The following is an 18,410-nucleotide window of genomic DNA, read 5'->3' on the forward strand; positions in this document are numbered from 1 at the left end:
CCCAAACACCCCCAAATTAGAGAGGGGAAAATTGTGCTCAATGAATGATTCAACCACATTGTTAGAAGTTCTTGGGAAAAGAATCAAATGGGAAAGCTACAATAGCACACAAGAAATTCACTGCAGGAAACGGCTAATACATTCAAAAGCCGACATCACCAAGACTCCTTGAGTCTTGGCTTTATCCTCTGGAAGACTTCTTAACTTCTTCGGGTTAACAAATTCAGCCTTTGCCATAGTCAGCTGAATTCCTACTTCACATTTCTGCAGCTCGTAGCAATCTGCCAGAAAGTTGACATGTTGAAAAGTCATGCTCTAAACTTACATGTTGATGGTGCTAGGTGGTGGGGCCTTGAGAAGTCATGAGGAGTTCCAGCAGTGGCCTTATCAAGAGAGGAATGGAGTGTGCATTCTGTCTCACCACGTGACACCCTTGGCCATATCATGAAGGAGGAAGACCTTCACTGGGTATGAGCAGCTATCAGTGCCATGCTCCAGATACTTCACAGATCCCAGGAGTGCAAGGCAAATACACTTCTGTTGCTTGTAAAGTAACTGGTATTGGGTATTTTGCTGTAGCCATAGAAAGTGTACCAAGAAGCATCCAACACTTGTTTGGAACACATTTCCTTTGGGTTCTGTAATACTGCCTGCTCTCCTCTTTCCTCCTACATTTTATCCATGACATTCCTTTCTTTTTTTTTTTCAAGAAAATGCTCAAATATTCCTCAAAATTCTCTAAGTAATTCCTTCTATTGGATCAAGAGTCACTTATATACTTCAGAATCTCAAATTGTATCTCTAGCCTTAACTGAATGGCCATATCCACACACATTTAAACAAATACGCCATAAAAAGAACAAATCCAAGACAATTTTCCTAACCTCTCCCTTAAGTGAGCTACACAGACAGACATTCATCTATTTCTTGGCTAGAAAGCAGACAACTTCCCTCCCATTCTTCACCATCTGCTATCACTAGTCAATCATCAGAACCAGGTAGTTTTACTTCATAGATGTTCTTACATGTATCTACTCCTCCATTACCATTTTATCATTGCTACTTTCCCAGCATGCTATCTCCCCCAAATATGCCTTACAGCTGAAGTGAGTTACTTAAAACAACCAGGTGGTCATGACCTCTGTGCCTCAATGAAACCTGTTATGGTTAGAATATGAACTGTCTCTCACAAGCACAGATGTTGAAACACTTGGTCTTCAGCAACTGTCACTGTTTGAGGAGGTTGTAGAACCTTTGGAATGGGGAGCCTAGATGCAGGAAGCAGGTCACCTACTGGAGGGGAGCTGAAGGTTCCTAACGGGACTGCTTCCTGTCCTGTCTCTGCTTCCTGACTGCCTACACCACATAGCAGCTGCCCCACACTCCTGCTGGTCAACACTGGACTTCTCCTGTCACTCAGGTCTCCTCTGCAGGGAGGGCTGTGAAACCCCCCTACTCCAGCACCTAGCTAGTGCCAGGTGTCACTGTCACGTTGATGAGAAAAGTAGATGAATATGGCAACCTTTGACTTCCAAGCCTGTCACTGGGGCTGTCCTTTATCTCCTAAAGTGTCTCTTTCTGCCAAGAAGTCTGGCTCTTCCAAATAGGAGACCCCCTTCTTTCCCATCCTTCCTTTTAAGGCTAGCTGGCCTCACTGAGCCTTCAGATTTCAGAATTGAACTCTGAAAACAAAATTTTCCTAATCCCAACACATGTCTAGGCCAGACTCCTAGGAATCTGTTTCGCTTTCAAGGTGCTTGCCACATTTCAGTAAAATGTTATTTAATAACAGATTTATTGCCTTCTTTGACTGAGCGTGTATCAGCCATGGGTATCTCTACATATGACTTCACATTCAGCACTAACCTTGTATGACAGAGGCATTCAATAAATGTGTGTGAGCTGAATAAATTAGTTCCAACACTTCCTGATGCTGTGGAAGTGCTGGAAAGGCACACTGTAGTCAAAATCAATAGCCTCAATTATAGATGTAGCATTAAAACAACCTCACAGATTTAGGAAATAAAATGTATGTCACTTACAAACTCTCATTTACTTACTTTTAATGCAAAATCTATTTTTTTTAGGGCCAAAACTCTAGAAAAAATAGGGGCTGATAAGTATTACGTAACACTGCATCAAAATTTAAAATACGTATAGCCTCTAAAAAGTCAAAACAATGAACAATTTAGCAACACTGCTAGAATAAAAACAGAAAAAAAATTTGGTAAGAATATTGCCAATGAAGGCTGGCAAGATGGCTCAGGCGCTAAAGGCCCTTGTTGTCAGGACCCAGGAGGCGGAAGGAGAGAACCAACTCCTGCAAGTTGTTCTCTGACCTCCACATGTGCACTGGCATGTGTGTGCATACAAGCATCACACACACACACACACACACACACACACACACACACACACACACTAGCTCTGTTGGTACCATGCTTGTTTACAGTGGTCCTGGGTTTGACTCCCAGATGTGTTACCACAAGACTATACTGTAAACTCAGAGTTTTTGGTTGGAAGTAGCATAGAGTACCAGAAGTTCAAGGTCCTCCTCGGCTGTATCGGGAGTTCAAGGCCAAATGGGAGAGACATGAGACCATGCCTCAAAATAACAATGAAAGAATATTTCCTTAACTAGACCAACACTGTGTGGATAGCCAGAAGTAGAAAAGGATTAAGAGCCCTCATGTATAAAAATTTCAAGATCTCTACCACACCTTCCCATCATTAAGTTTTGAGGATATCATCTTCAAATGACCAAGAACATAAGGCTAGAAAACATTTCTGGCATGATACACTTAAGATGGAAACAGCTACAGATGTGACTGCGAACTGGCAGGTGAAGAGACACACCGTGTGTTCTCCCCATCACCATCTCTGACCCTTTTCTAATTTAGGCCACTCCCATCTTTAACCAGACTGCTCCAACACCCTTTTGTGTTTCCTCTGTTAACACACAGTTCTTCTCCCACACTGCCACCAGTTTGTCACCTGTCCTACATAGGACAAGCATATCTACTTGAAAGCCCAGCCCGAAGTCCTTGAAAAACACCCACATGGGCTGGCCCCAGCCACCTCTGCAGCTGAATCTCGTATGTTGCTTTCGCCATTAGACTACCGTCTTTGTTTCTAGAGCATTCCAAGTGTGTTTCTACTTAAGACATTTCCACACGCTCTTCCTTCTAGTTGGAAAGCACTGTCCCAGGTCTTTCCAAGTCATCAAGAGACCTGAGGGACAGCCTGAAGGACAACCTGAAGGACAGCCTGAAGGACAGACCTGAAGGACAGCCTGAAGGACAGGCCTGAAGGACAGCCTGAAGAACAGCCTGAAGGACAGGCCTGAAGAACAGTCTGAAGGACAGCCTGAAGGACAGACCTGAAGGACAGCCTGAAGGACAGGCCTGAAGAACAGCCTGAAGGACAGCCTGAAGGACAACCTGAAGGACAGCCTGAAGGACAGACCTGAAGGACAGGCCTGAAGAACAGCCTGAAGGACAGCCTGAAGAACAGGCCTGAAGAACAGCCTGAAGGACAGCCTGAAGGACAACCTGAAGGACAGCCTGAAGGACAGACCTGAAGGACAGGCCTGAAGGACAGCCTGAAGGACAGCCTGAAGGACAACCTGAAGGACAGCATGAAGGACAGACCTGAAGGACAGACCTGAAGGACAGCCTGAAGGACAGACCTGAAGAACAGACCCAAAGAACAGCCTGAAGGACAGGCCTGAAGGACAGCCTGAAGGCTCAACATTCCACTTACACAAATCCCCTGTCATTTCAGCACCTCATCTGCTTCATCTCCTTTTCATGAGTTTCCACCACTGGCAATTATCTTCTCCATGGTTACCAGCATACTCTGTTCTCCTACGAGCATGCAGAGTCCCTGAGCATGAGAACTGACTCATTTTGCTCACCATTTCTCTGCCTGGTGCAGAGAGAAGTGCTTGCTACATACTGAATGCTCACCGAATATATGGTGTATAAGTGAATACAGTTAACAAAAGCAATCAGCTAAAAAAAAAAAAAAAAAAAAAAAAGACCAGATGATCAAGGTTCAAGAAGACATATGCATTTGTATCATGGGTTCTTATGCACAATAATAATACAAGGAGAGCTCATTACATATGAGGGCACTCAGCTATTATGATGAAAATACATATTTTGCTAAGAAAATCCATCTCTGTTGAGTAAGAATAAAAATCACTAAGTAAAAATCCATTTCTCATCTAAGATCTGTTAAAATGAGGAACTTTAAATAAATTTGCATTATAAATGGGGGAGGAGAGCCATGGATTCCTCACTCTGCAGAAATGGAAGGGTCCCTTTAGGGCTGCATAAGAGCGCTGAGAGAAAAGCCTTCATCCAAAGGCAGCTCTAAAATGAATACTAATTCTCCTACAGAGAAAACTCTGCCCAATGCTAAGGGAACAAGGTTGCCTTGGGAGTTCTCACAGGAGTAAACAGAGGTAGCTGACACCACATACTCTTTCTACCTTCAGTGACCTGGGGTGTGAGCCTGACAGCTGCAGGGGTAAGACTGGAACCCTCCAGGTCCTCCAACTACCCAGTGCCCCCTGAGCAGTGTTCTCATTCTGTCCTCTAGTTAATGGGAGTGATTTAAATGTGCGCCCCAGGGTAGTGTCAATTGCATCGTCTTGGGACTTTGGAGGTCTAAAGGAGCACAGCTGGAACCAAGTGAACTACCTGGCCCGCTCATCGTATTTGCATTGTCTCTATGAGATAACAAACTGCCTTGGATGTTAGACAAATTTTTTCCAAGAAATGATTTTCTCTATTGGATCTATTTACTAAGTACATTAGTGCACGCGGATAACCACCGAGGTTGCATACAGCAGCAGACAAGAATAGCAGTCGACACTTTATCTTCCTCTTAATTGATTGCCTTTGTTACACAACAATGTCTGCAGAAGTCTGACTGTAATTCTAACTGCAAGCCACGGCAATCATGTCAATATGTAAGCTACCTGAATCTCTAATTATGAAAAAGAGAAGGCAATTTCACAGTGGAGACATTGTTCTAATTCGAGAAACAGCCATATTAGCTTATTAGCAGATAGCTGAAAAACTTTAATTTGAAAGATAATTATTTTTAGCTGATTAATATGCTCCAAATTAAACTCACTGCTTTTAATGGGCCCGTCAACTTGACAACCTGGGAAATTAATAAATTTCCCACTCGGTAATCCCAGTAAATTTATACAGCCAAGCTACACATTATTGTAAGGATTACCTTCGCAGTAGGCATTGTCCTCCCGAAGAGCCCTGAAACCGTCTCGGCAGCTGCACACGGCCCTGTCGTTCAGGTTCCTGCACACAGAGTTCTCCATGCAGGTATGCTTCTCCGAACAAAAGTCATAACCTGCAAGAAGAACATGTTCCGGCAAATGAATCTATGACAAGACAAACTGATCATAGTTTCCTTTAATTTTTTTTTCTTTTTCACTGAAAATTATTTTTTTTCCATACAATGTATTCTGATCACGGTCCCCTGAAACCGTCCCAGATCCTCCCACCTCTCCCTCCAACCAACTCCATGCCTCCTTTTCTCTCTCTCTCTTTAGAAAATAAATAAGAGGCAAAGAAAAAAAAGCAAACAAACCAGAATTTTAAAAAGAAAGGAAGGAAGGAAGGAAAAAAGGAAAAAGAAAGAGAGAGAGAAAGAAAAAAAAGAAAGAAAGGAGGAAGGAAGGAAGGAAGGAAGGAAGGAAGGAAGGAAGAAAGAAAGAAAGAAAGAAAGAAAGAAAGAAAGAAAGAAAGAAAGAAAGAAAGAAAGAAAGAAAGAAAGAAACAAGTTCCTGTTCATTTTGAAGCTATGTCCTCTAAAGACTTTTTTATAGGTTTATTATTTGATAGTTTCATACATACATATTATACATTCTCATTGTCCACATTCCCTGCCCTCCTATATCTCTGTCATACCCACCACCAGTCCCTTTCTCAGATTCATGACCTTTGGTTTGGTTTTGTGACCCATTTAGTTCACCCAGGACCATGTGTGTGTGTGGTCGCCAGTGGCCACACAACTGAAGACAATGCTTCCCCTTCTCCCTGAGTCAGTCAGGAGCAAATAGCTCAACCAGGAGGGGAAGGCTCCTGAGCCCCTCCATGCCCAACTGTGGCCAGGCCACAGTGCAGACCCAGTGCGGGCATCTCCAGCTGCTGTGATTTCCTGATGGCAAAGAGAAGTCCTGTGTGTTTCTCTGACTCAATTAGTTTCTACTTCAAGTGAATTCACATCTCTTGTGGGTTTTGATTTTATAAATGCTATATAGTCCTTAATTGTCTTATCATAGCTCTCTATGTATTTGAAACAAAGATTGAGTTTAAAATGAATGTTATAGTAACGATGTTAACACAGTAAGATGGCTGCAAACATTATTACTACCTTTAACACTCATGAAGTCAGAGAGAAATGTGCCCAACAATGTTTAAGGGATTAAAAACGACAGCTTAGCATTTTAGATTTGTTTAAAAGGTATTCAAAATAAGAATTATATGACTTTATTCTAATTTTCTCTGAAGATGTGCATGGCAAACTATAACCACTCAGAAGAAGAAACTTCTAGGAATAACAGGATTTCCACAGATTCAGAGTCTTTGGGGTAGGAAAGAAAAATGAAACTTTTATAAACAGTGACATCAATTGTACAGTTTCTAAGGATTTCTTTCTTGTGTCAGAACCCCTTGTTCAACGATATCTAAAACGCTGAAATGAAAAGCCTGAGTGGCGGAATCCACCTTAAATGGAGATTACATGATTGTGCGCCATTCAACAAATTTTTAAATTGCCTAATGCATGCTTTAGCGAAAGAGCTTCCCACTGTCTGGTGATTTGCAATTTCATCCCACATATAAACGGACAAGAAGGACTTAGAAGGAACTTGTTCCTATGTAGCCAGGAAAGACTTGCATTTGAGAAAATCTAAATGGGCCCTTCTTATTTGTAATGAAGCTGATGTCTGCTTCCATGGAGCGGGCAGCGCACACTCTGATCACTCGCTGCCTGGACCATTTTCAGCGCCACTGCAGCCTTACGTTGAATGCACAACATATAATGAAATATTCCTGGTGCAATTTGATAAATATTAAGAAGACTAATGTGCCTGAAACAGTAAATTTTAAAACAGGCTAGAAAACATCAAGTGGATAAGCGAATGCTTTAAAATAATTTTTAAAAATCGTTAAGTATATAAAGACAAAAAAACATGCAGTTAACAATGCCCCTTAAATCACTTAGAAATTTAACTTCTTTAGACAACATAACTGCTCAGGATTAAGACCAAATATTTGGAAGCAAAATTCTCAAGAGAAAAATTTATACAATTCAAATTTAAAAATTTAAGCCTTTCTGTGAGGGTCATTTTATTTCTTCCTTTTTTAAGTAACTAAATTAAGATCATATTTCTTAAAATGCATTTCACTGTCTTTTTACAATGCCTGAGGGGAAACAATTTCATATAAAAATCTTTACTATCTGTCTCAATGGCTCAGCACATCATCAAACCAAAATTTATAAGCCAAAAAAAAGAAAAATTAAAACTTTCATTTTTAACCTGAATTAAGAGAAAGGTAATGTTAAAATGGTTCAGTATTGGAGGTGCATAGAACACTAAGCGACTGAGTGCTAGCATAGTACTAAAATATCTCTGACTTTTCCCACAGTATCTCAAATATGTTTTGGAGGCTATGACTGTGGGAATTATTTCTGGTGTGTTTTTATTCTTTTGCTTTCTTCACAGATTTCAAAATCATCAGCTTTTCACATTGTTAACTTCTCTCCCAGTTTTAAGAATCCTCCATATTATCTAGGATGCTTAGCATGCCTCCTTTTATGTTAGCCATTCCCTTTTTAGTCTGATCCATTCCATGTTCCCTCCTGCCTCAGTAACGACGAGACCCATTACTGAATCATCAAACACCATGTGCACACACACAGGAAGTGCTTAACAGTCTCAAGAACTTTCCAAGTGGAAGAAGAAAAGAGCATGCTCCTATTTTCACCTTTTTTTTTTTTTTTTTTTTTTTTTTTGGTTTTTCGAGACAGGGTTTCTCTGTGTAGCTTTGCGCCTTTCCTGGAGCTCACTTGGTAGCCCAGGCTGGCCTCGAACTCACAGAGATCCGCCTGGCTCTGCCTCCCGAGTGCTGGGATTAAAGGCGTGCGCCACCACCGCCCGGCCCTATTTTCACCTTTTTAGATGAAAGTTAAGACTTGGTTAAGACTTGCTTGGGTTATTTATTAACACAATGATGTGAAAACTAAATTTCCAGTCAGTCAAATTCCATTTATTATATCAAAAATATCCGATAGGTATGTAAGTTTGTTCTTTCCATACACAAGAATGCTCATTGGCTCCTCTGAATGTTTGACTGCCTATATCAGTGGTTATCAGCCTTCCTAATGCTGTGACCCTTTAATACAGTTCCTCATGTTGTGGTGACCCCAACCATAAAATTATTTTCATTGCTACTCCATGACTATAATTTAGCTACTATTAAAGTCATAACATAAATACTTTTGGAGATACAAGTTTGCCAAAGAGGTTGCCACCCACAGGTTGAGAACAACTGACCTGTATAGTAAACTCGCAGGGTCAAAGTGTCATCTACTAATGTGTAGGGGATCTGGATTCAATTGAAGCAGGTAATCCTAACCCGCAGACACTCAGTCTCCCAGCTGCCAGCACTGTCTATGTCTTCACTGCTTCATACCCATTGTGTCTGCATGGCTTTTGGGGTGCAGACCCAGCTTTACCCAAAATCTGATCTCCGTCATGATAAACTGCAGAAACACAGGCTGTGGAAGTTAACCTATGGTTCTCAGCCACTCGCTTTTGTCACTCGTAAAATTAGGATAATTCCCGTCTTATAAAAGTGTAGGATTCGAGTGAGATCTCCTACGCAAAGTCACTGGAGGCTGTGTGTTGATGACAAAAGCCACTAGACTGGTACCATGACTCTTAACACCACACACGCTAAGTTCTGTATCATAGAACCGATCTGGGCATTTGCTACAGCTTGATGAAGAGATGCCATCTAATGCAGCCCAGCCTTTCTGGTTCCTTCCACCGTATTTTAGCCTCAAGTTCTCTCTATCTTTGCAAATATACATGGGGCTCTGAGCTGTGGGATGTCTTTCTGTAGTCTGTGAATGTGTGTTGCTCTGATTGGTTGATAAATAAAGCTGCATTGGCCTATGGCAGGGCAGAACGGAGCCAGGTGGGAAAATCCAAGGGAGATAGAGGAAGAAGAAAGGAGAGTAGCGGGAGATGCCAGCCGCTGCCCAAGGAGCAGCAGATGCCAGCAGACCGGTAATGCCCCGGCCACGTGGCAACTTATAGATTAATAGAAATGGGTTAAGTTATAAGAGCTGGCCAGCCAGAAGCTTGAGCCATAGGCCACCCAGCTCATAATTAATATAAGCCTCTGACCGATTATTTTATAAGCAGCTGCAGGACCAGAGAAACCTTCCTGCCACAGCTCTGTGCATTCCTACCGAGAACAAACTTCCTTACGTAACATGAAAACGCACCTGCCCATAATTGAGGGGGAAGAAAAAGGAAGACACAAGAGGTGACCAGAACAGTTTATGTGCTGGTGACCTGTCAGGAGAGAGAGCATCAGTAACTTTGTGCTGAACAGTGACTGGTGTGACGTCAGGCATGGACTTATCATATCTGCAGCGGTGAGAGACCTAGTGATGTTCTGTAGGAACCACCCACTCTGACTTTTAACCCCGGTACTTTCAGGAAAATGGACTTCACCCTGTACAGGACAAAGCCCTATCAATCAATGCACAGCACTAGTCTAAACAAAATAGTTTCTTCAATGCTCGCTATTGAGGGCCAGTGAAGTTCAGATCTGGGATTTTTACTTATCTCATGAGGATATGAAACCATTTATTCTACCGATGTATCATCACAATGCAAATATGAACACAGGTGTGCCAGTCACCTGAGAATATACCCATCCCCAAGACAGTCACCTCAGAGGAGACAAAGGTCCTCCAGCCAGTGAGCTGGGTCTGGACTGAGTCAAGCAGCACTGAGGTTGGTTACCATCTGCTTTGTGGGCCTACAGGGCCCATCCTCTGGCCAAGCCAACAGAATTCAGTGTCTATCATATGCCCATTAACAAATGCTAAAGTAGTTAGGTGCAGTCTGAAAGCTGATAGACTTTCCTAATATTTCCTCAAGTGTAGATCAAGGTGCAGAACAATCAAATAGAATTCAAATGTCAATGGCCTTCTTCTGCGGCAAACAGGGTCAATGTGTCTATACCATTGCTCAGCAATGAAGCTAACATTGACAATCACTATAATAATATTATTACTAGTACACAGATAAAGTCACAAAAGTAACTACTCAATATTGTGGACAGTGAGAACTATGCACAAAGAGAAGAAGCCACACCTCTTCCACGATGCTCCCCCACTTATAATAAAGAGGTGTGAGCAGGAAATGGTCTTGTAAACAAAGGATGGGAATGTCAAGGAGAAGGGGGCGACAGGAAGGAGAGTCGACATAAACCCACATACACTGTGTGTCTAGGGATTCCTCCTCTATCCCGGAAGCTCTGCTTGTACCCATTGCCCACGTCCTTCAAAGGTTTTCAACCACAGAGAGAGGCTCCCTGCTCAGGTCCTCCTGTCTGCTGCTGTCAGAAGTGGCCGAAACAGAAAGCCTGGGGGACAGTGTTGGCGTGTTTCCTTTGGTTACTTGGGCCTGCCCAAACCTCCATGGGAAAGGTCAGCACTTTTGTCTCATACCAGACCTCAGGGACACCTTATTAACCATTGCTGACCTGAATGTTCATTCATATGTGAACTGTGTCCTTAACACTAGGCAGGGGCCTGAAAACCAGAGGCCAGTTCTCTCACAAATGAATGTGTCAAAAGAAATGTGAGCGATCTGACTCCAGTTTAAGGCTGTGGGCAGGAGGATTCCTTTACTTGTCCTGCATCTATGAAGTCTGAAAAGCCTGTAATCCTTAAGGGGCTAAATGCTTTAAGAAGGGCCAACACTAGCTGGTTTCAGTGATGCATACCTGTAATCCCAGCTGCCTGCGAGACTGAGGCAGGAGGATTACAAACTGAAGATCAGGTTGAGCAATTTAGAGGTCCTATTGCTATCAGGGGGAATCAGAGGCAGCTTCATAATTTTTGTTTCAGTTCAAGTATTATCTAATCCAGACCTTCACAGTCTAGGCCACTTAACTTACCATGAATGTTTAGAAAGAAAGATATCATGTGCCCCACTTCATATCAGTTATAGCAGAATATCAGAGGTGAGGAATCATGGGAATGTTCTATCATTCTATGTAAACACATTTTTATGTGAACAATTTAAGTATGGAACAATTTCTTGTGGCTGATTTTCCATTTCTTCACTTGCTTTTTAAAACATATTAATGTTCAGAAATGGATGTGAGCAGAATGACCCCTAACACGCAGAGGCCTCAGCTTCTTACACAACACCTGCCCCACTCCACCCTGACTACTGTGTGTTCACTTAACCTCGGAGCAGCCCTCGAGTCTTATATTGAATTAAGGATAGTCACCATTGTCGTGTGGTTTCTGTTGCTGTGACAAAAACACTCTGACCAAAACTGACTCTGGAGAGGAAAGAGTTAATTGGGCTTCTAGTTCCAGGCCACAGTCCATCACTTGAGGAGGTCATGAGAAGAAATAAAGGTAGGGACTCGGAGGCAGGCCCGCTGGTATTCCATGCAGCAGGACCTCTGACTCACAGCCAGGGAAGTAGAGGCATGGAGGAATGCTGCCTGATCGCTCAGGTTCATGCTTCGCTAGCTTCCTAACAAACCAGGATTCCCTACCCAGAGAATGGTGCCACTCACAGTGGACTGAGACCTCCTACAGCTTTTAAAAGTCAAGACAATTCCCCCACAGGCATGTGCACAGACCAAGCCAGCCTCGGCAATGAAGGCTTCAGTCAATGAAGACTTGCTTCTAAGGTGACTCGAAGCTGTGTCAAATTGACAGACAGTTATGTCACCATTTTCTGTGCTTTCCTCTTGTCTCTGGTGAAGTCTAGTCCTCCTTCCCTTCAATTTTGGCTGACTTTTGACTGCTTTGAGCATTGGAATATGGGAGAAGTGATGCTGTGTCAGTTCCAGACTTCCATCAACCTCTCAAATCATCATTTAACAAGTGTAACTGATATCCTGAATAACAGAACATGAGGAAATGTCCTGAAACTGTGTGGAGAGTGGACGAGGTCACTGTGACTATGTTTGGTTTCTCAGACATCTCTGCCAAGATCCTAAACCAAGAGTAAGGCCATCCTGAAACATTCAGCCCTGCCTAGCTTCCAACTAACAGCACAGAGTGACGTCAACCAACATTTTGAAGAAGTAGAACCACACCTAGCAAGCTTACCTGACTGTCTGACCCAAACATTGAAATCTATAATGATGATATTATCTTCAAGTGCTGAGTATGGGGAATGTTTGTTCTGCAGCAATGGTTTCCCACTCCATAAAATGTGGTCCTGCTTACACTGGCTTCTAAGTCCCCCAACACACATTTTGTTAAGAGCACTAGTTAATTGTGTCTGCATGGAAGTGTAAGGGTAAGAAGCATGAGTAATACTACCTACAACTGGTTGACAAAACTGCTCTAGTCACGCTGCAAACCGAAAGTCTCAAATGAAATGACTGCATGAGCGTTCCTGAGTCCTGTCAAATGAAATGACTGCATGAGCGTTCTTGAGTCCTGTCAAATTACAGACATGCTCTGCCCAGGCACTCACTCGGGACCATGAGGATAAACATTCCAATGGTCTGCATTGTTTGTCTGCTTGAGGACAGTTCCTTTTAGAGGTATTCTCTAGTTGCTAAAAGACACCTTGGAAGTTCTTTTCTGGGAAGACCAGGTCTTCAACCATTGTGTAATTTCTAAAGAGCCACATGCAATACAGAAATTTTTTAGACTCTTCTTTGGGCTGGAAGGATGGTTCAGAGGTTAAAGGAGCTTGCTGCCCATTGACATGAATTCAATCCCTGCAACATGGATGGTGGAAAAAGAGAACCAATCCCTGCAAGTGTCCTCTCACCTCCGCTCGCTGCTGCACTGGGGCATGTGCATGCACAGTTATACACATGTGTACATGTGCACACATGTACAATAAGTCAAAATGTTAAAAATTAAAGCCCTTCAATGAATGAATGAATGGGAATGAGTGTGAACAAAACAAAATGAAAACAAAATGCACAACTCCGCTCAAAACAGGGTTGGAAGTAACTTTATATCTATTTTTAATGGAGTAACTACAAAGAGACAAAACGGGGTCAGTTTTCCAAAATGCATATTTCCTTTTTCCTTTGTAAGCTTCACTTCACACCAGGATGAAGGATGCTATCTCAACACGTGCTCATACTGTAATTGGAATGATTACTCAATTCTAAATGCATCACTGTGAATATCAGCTACACTCCAGACACCACGCCAGGGTTTAGATGTAGAGATGAATACAAAGACTCAGGCCTCTCTGCAGTGCACACTCTGCTGCAGGAAGTGGACACACATGTGAACATGTGTGTCAGGTGAACAAGGGACGGGACTGATACTCTCAAATAAGCAACAAGGATCTTAAAGAGTCTATGTAATTATTACTTCATTTTTATGCTTGAACCAATGAGTTTAAGAACCGCTACTCAATGGAATTCACTACCTCTTGAGGTAGCCGATCACATTTTGTGAACAGTTTTGCTGTTTTCTTGCTTGCAATGACCTAAATTCTAAGACCCTGGTACTTATTGGTTCTAGGCTTATCATCTCAGAGACAGCACAAAAGGAGTGATGATCATCTACACATTCTGTCTTCTTGTTAGGCTAGAAGCCAATGCATGCTGAAGAGGGACCCGATGCAAGCAGGTAATCTGATGCAGTCAGTTTCTGCATTCAGGTCAGTTGCAGAAACGAACTGAGGAGAAATGAGAGCAAACCTATCAGAAGGATAGCTAACTAACACGGCCATGTAACTTCCTCCAGTAATGGTGAGCCAACTCAGAACCAGACCCGGAGACAGGGACAGACATATGGCAAAAAGGACTGTGAGCATCTTAGTTATAATTCAACAAATGGCTCAGGGCTTCCCGTTGTGTAGCAAATTTAGGTAAATGTTAATAATCTTTGGAAATAATTTATCAAATTTGCTCATGCATATCAGTTATACTAGCCTCCTACAACAGTTCTTGTACATAAATCTTTTAATATGTTATTTTTAATTGGCATCTAGTAATTGTGCATATTATGGGATGCCTTATGATATTTCAATAGATGCATGCAATATGTAATGATTTGAGTCGGGTAATTGGCATATCTATCACCTCAGACACATTCCACTTCTTTGTGTTAGGAATATTCAAAATGCTTTCCATTAGCAGTTTTGAAATACCCACTTAATTGCCACCACACATATCTTACTGTGCTACAGAACAGTCATTCCTCCTATCCAACTGCACCCCTGTGGCTGGTAACCAACTCTCTCCATCATCTGTCTACTCTCTGTGCTTTTCTAGGTTCTGTTAACCACTATGCTATGCTCTACTTTTTTGGATGACATTGACTTTTGAACTCCCATAGGGAAGTTGAGGTATGTGGCATGTGTCTCTCTATCTCTGCTTTGCGTCACTTCCCCCACGTCCATCTACCTTCTTCCACGGGAGTGACATTACTTTACTAGAGTCTTACCTTTACAGACTTTGCAGCAGCTGCGAGACAGGGAGATCTGCTGAGACTCGGGACAATCCAAAGCTGGGCAGCCCATGTTCTCAACGAGCTTCATGGTCTGATCCTGGAGGACAAGAGAAAAGAGATGCCTGCAATTCCGTAATGAAGACTTGAATGGGAAGTGACAGTATCCGACGAGGTTCTACGACACCAGTGAATTTGTTTTCCTGATGACCTCTACCTGGGCCACGGGATCATCCCTGCATGGCAGTCAGTGCCATCAGGAGAGCCCACACAGGAGCCAGCAGTCCCGGGGCCAGAGCCCGACACACTGTAGCCATGCCTGTAACACCCAAACACCTAGATAATCCTGGAAATGTGTGTTAGTTTTCCACCAGATTTGTAAATAAAATGACAAGCGCAGCAAAGACAGAGCTTGGGTTAGTAAGAGCACACGCTGATTTCAACAGATACACAACAAACCAGGAAATCCAGCTGGATTTTTCTATGAGGTTGTTTCGAAGTTCTGTTACAAAGCGTCTCTCTGGGTGTCATGGTGCACATCTGTAATCCCAGAATTTGGGAGGCAGAGGTAGCCACAACTCGGTGAGGTCAAGAATAGCCTGGCCTAAATAGCAAGATCCAAGCCAGTGAGGGCTACACAATGAGACCCAGTGTGTGTATGTGTGGGAGCAAGGAGGTAAGGGAGGGAAAACTGACTGACTCACGGATGATTTCGGTAAAGAATACCAATGTTCTTGCTCAAAACTTCTAGGGAAATGTGGGTCAGGTGTGTATCTTGTAGGCCAATGTTTAGGATACTATTCTGGCACACAGTTAGAACTCTTGACTAAAAAAAAAAAAAAAACTAATGTAACATCATCATCATCATCATCATCATCATTATCATCATCATCACCATCACTATGTTCTAGCAATCAAATAAATGAAGTCCTCTCAGGAGATAGCAAAATAGAATCTACTTTTCAGACACCTGGAATAGCCGTGCCCCAGAACAAACACATGGCTCCTTCTGAACTATCCTCTTTGGTCATCAACAACGACCTGTCAGTGTTCTATGTGTTACTTTGTAAAAGTAACAAAATAAGTCTCAGGGTTCATAAGCTTTTGTTTTTAAGTTCTGTTCAATAGCTTGGGTTTCTTATATCATTGATGAGAACCACTTTCATGAGGAAAGTCACATTTCAATAATTGTTTTTCCTGAGCCAAGCAAGTAGCAGAAACTGTGTATAGAATGTAGTCAAGCACTAGCCTTCCTTGGCTGTGACAGTGATGTTAACTCTGCTGCTCTTTTCCGTTCCAAATGACAACACTGTCCTATGCACCTATTAAAGCCGCAGCCCCCTAGCACATATTTTCAAGTTCACAAAACTGATAATAATACAAAAAAGCATCACTCGACTTGACAGGCCGGAGGATGGAAACATGAAAATAAATCTGTCAGTGACCTAAAGGGGTGAATACAGGAGCAAAGAGGCCTCAAGACAAAAGAGACGATGGAAGCCCTTAATGCTAAGGACTTAGTCAAGAACCACAGAATCTTAGGATGGTTTGATCAGGTTGTGCTGTCCAATCCAGAGCCACTAGCTACATGTGGTCTTGAACACTGTAGTATGCAAGATTTTGAAGACACTGCTTACAGGATGACAAAAGAATGGAAATTTTGTTATGTTAATTACAACAAATTGTATATTGAAATGATGTTGTAGATCTATGGACTAAATACCGAAAACTGAACAAAACGCATTGTCTTTGTGGCTCATGCTCCTGTTGGGCAGCAGCAGAGAGCTAAGAGCAGAGGGGAGAACTTCCCTTGTTTACAAAATAAAGGGCACTATTTACCTAATGTATACGGAACACCTGCGGTATTACCTATATCCAGACCTCTTACTGAGCATTTAACGTGAAATTATCTTACAGCACACTTAGCATCAATTCAGCAATTACCCTAGCAAAGATGTGTCCCACAATAATCGATGTTATCAAACCCACAAAGACTGAGGAAGAGACATCGAATGCCCTCGGGTGGTTTAAATGTATAGGTTACACTTCAGAAGTAGAAGTCACATTTAGAGACCCACTGGAAGGTATCTCTATGCTTCAAACTGCATTCGTCTCTATTTCCCTTTTTCTTGTTTTGGGACAACTGGATCATACCTCAAATCTTGCAGGCTCCACAGTAGGACTTACCCCACTGGGAACAGCACTAGGTGAGGATGCTGGCAGGAGGTCCCTTCTGGAGACAAGAGCTCATGACTCATTGACACATTCCTATGTCTTGATTCTCTTATCTTTAGGATGTGACCCACATCATAGGAAAGCGTATTTTAAACAAAAGAAGCTTCTCGCATACAGTATAAAGTATGAGTGAGTACCCACAGCCTCCATCTCCTGTCTCGGTTCTGCCTCTTAACCTCGCTGACTGGTTAGTCTTCAGACAGTCTCAGATGGATGTGCATGAAATGGACTTTCTTTGGGATACCATGTATCCTGCAAAAACCCTTAGGATTTCCTTTCCTTGGCTCTTAATAATTCTATATCTAGTAGTTTATTGACACAATCAGATTAAATTACTTGTTTTTAATTTTAATATTTTGTGTGATCTCTAGACTTCCCATGAACAAGGGGCATTCGAGGGGAAAATTAAAGCTCAAATGAGAAACCAGTTTTGGCTGGTGCAGTGTTTTCCTGTGCTCCGTTCTTTGCTCTTGTACCTGGAAAGCCAACCAACCCTGTTTCCCCCAGCTCTTCACAGAACTGTTTTGAGCTGTGGTGTCTTGTGGCCTTACTGTATCTCAGGCTGCCTTCCATAGGATGGAGATGATGTACAGTATTTGCTTCAGGGATCCATTTAAAATCAATATCAGTGTCATCTCTGTGCAACAATTAATGTTTACTAGGTCGTATCATGTTTTATTTTCCAATTAGCTGAGTGATATTTCTCACCAGTGTCAAAATCATGAGAGACAACAAGCTGAATCTATTGTTTCTTACATTTCCCTCAGAACAGCAAACAAGGAGTTGATTTGAAGTAGAAAGTTTTCAGTTTTCTAAAACTGATTTGATAAGCAACTTTTTCATTTGTTGCAAAATTGTTTTATAGCAACTAGCTTACATGCTTAAAAGGATAATGGAAATTCCTTCATATTTGAACTGAGACTGCCATTCCATTCCTCTCTTTGAGTTAGGATTTGAAAAGAGTGTTGTTAGGGAGAAGATTGTAAATAAACATTCCCAGTGTTTATGTAATCAAGACGATTCTGGAAGGCCCCTGAGAGCCAGCTTACCTTGCATTCATATAGGACACACATTCCAGAGGATGAGTAGACTGTGTTCCGTTCTCCCTCAAAGTAGCTCCGTCCTTGGAACTGGCAAGTAGCTTTAGAATAAAAGAGACACACACCAAAGCATTGTTAGGAAACATGGTTCAGAAATGTGCAGACCATTTTCTTACTGTTTTACCTGTTCCTATTCTTTATTCAAAGTCGTTTGAATGACTAAAACCATATATTCAGTCTACTGTAAGGTACCTATAAACCTTAATTAGCAGCATGCAAATTAAGCTGAGAGAGTGAAATGAGGCACAAAAGGATAATGAGGTACTCCCTGTTGCCAGAATAAGACTCTGGAAAGGACCTTTGGACTGTTTTTTTTCCTTAGGTCTCATATTCTTAAAA

The 18,410-nt window shown here is 42.1% G+C and overlaps 1 protein-coding gene across 3 annotated transcripts in view; it reads right to left on the bottom strand.

Moving 5' to 3' along the window:
• The window catches only part of Nell2 (neural EGFL like 2), a 343,938-nt gene that overhangs the window by 133,938 nt on the left and 191,590 nt on the right, over positions 1-18,410 (bottom strand). For all 3 annotated transcript variants that reach the window (XM_006974326.4, XM_015993199.3, XM_076556663.1), the window contains exons 11-13: positions 18,021-18,112; positions 14,734-14,836; positions 5,254-5,382 (exon numbers count right to left, since the gene is read on the bottom strand). In XM_006974326.4, the coding sequence (XP_006974388.1) occupies positions 5,254-5,382; positions 14,734-14,836; positions 18,021-18,112 (324 nt within the window). The remainder of the gene's footprint in view (positions 1-5,253; positions 5,383-14,733; positions 14,837-18,020; positions 18,113-18,410) is intronic.

The sequence above is a fragment of the Peromyscus maniculatus genome, chromosome 20, assembly GCF_049852395.1.
Source record: "Peromyscus maniculatus bairdii isolate BWxNUB_F1_BW_parent chromosome 20, HU_Pman_BW_mat_3.1, whole genome shotgun sequence".
Lineage (NCBI taxonomy): Eukaryota > Metazoa > Chordata > Mammalia > Rodentia > Cricetidae > Peromyscus > Peromyscus maniculatus.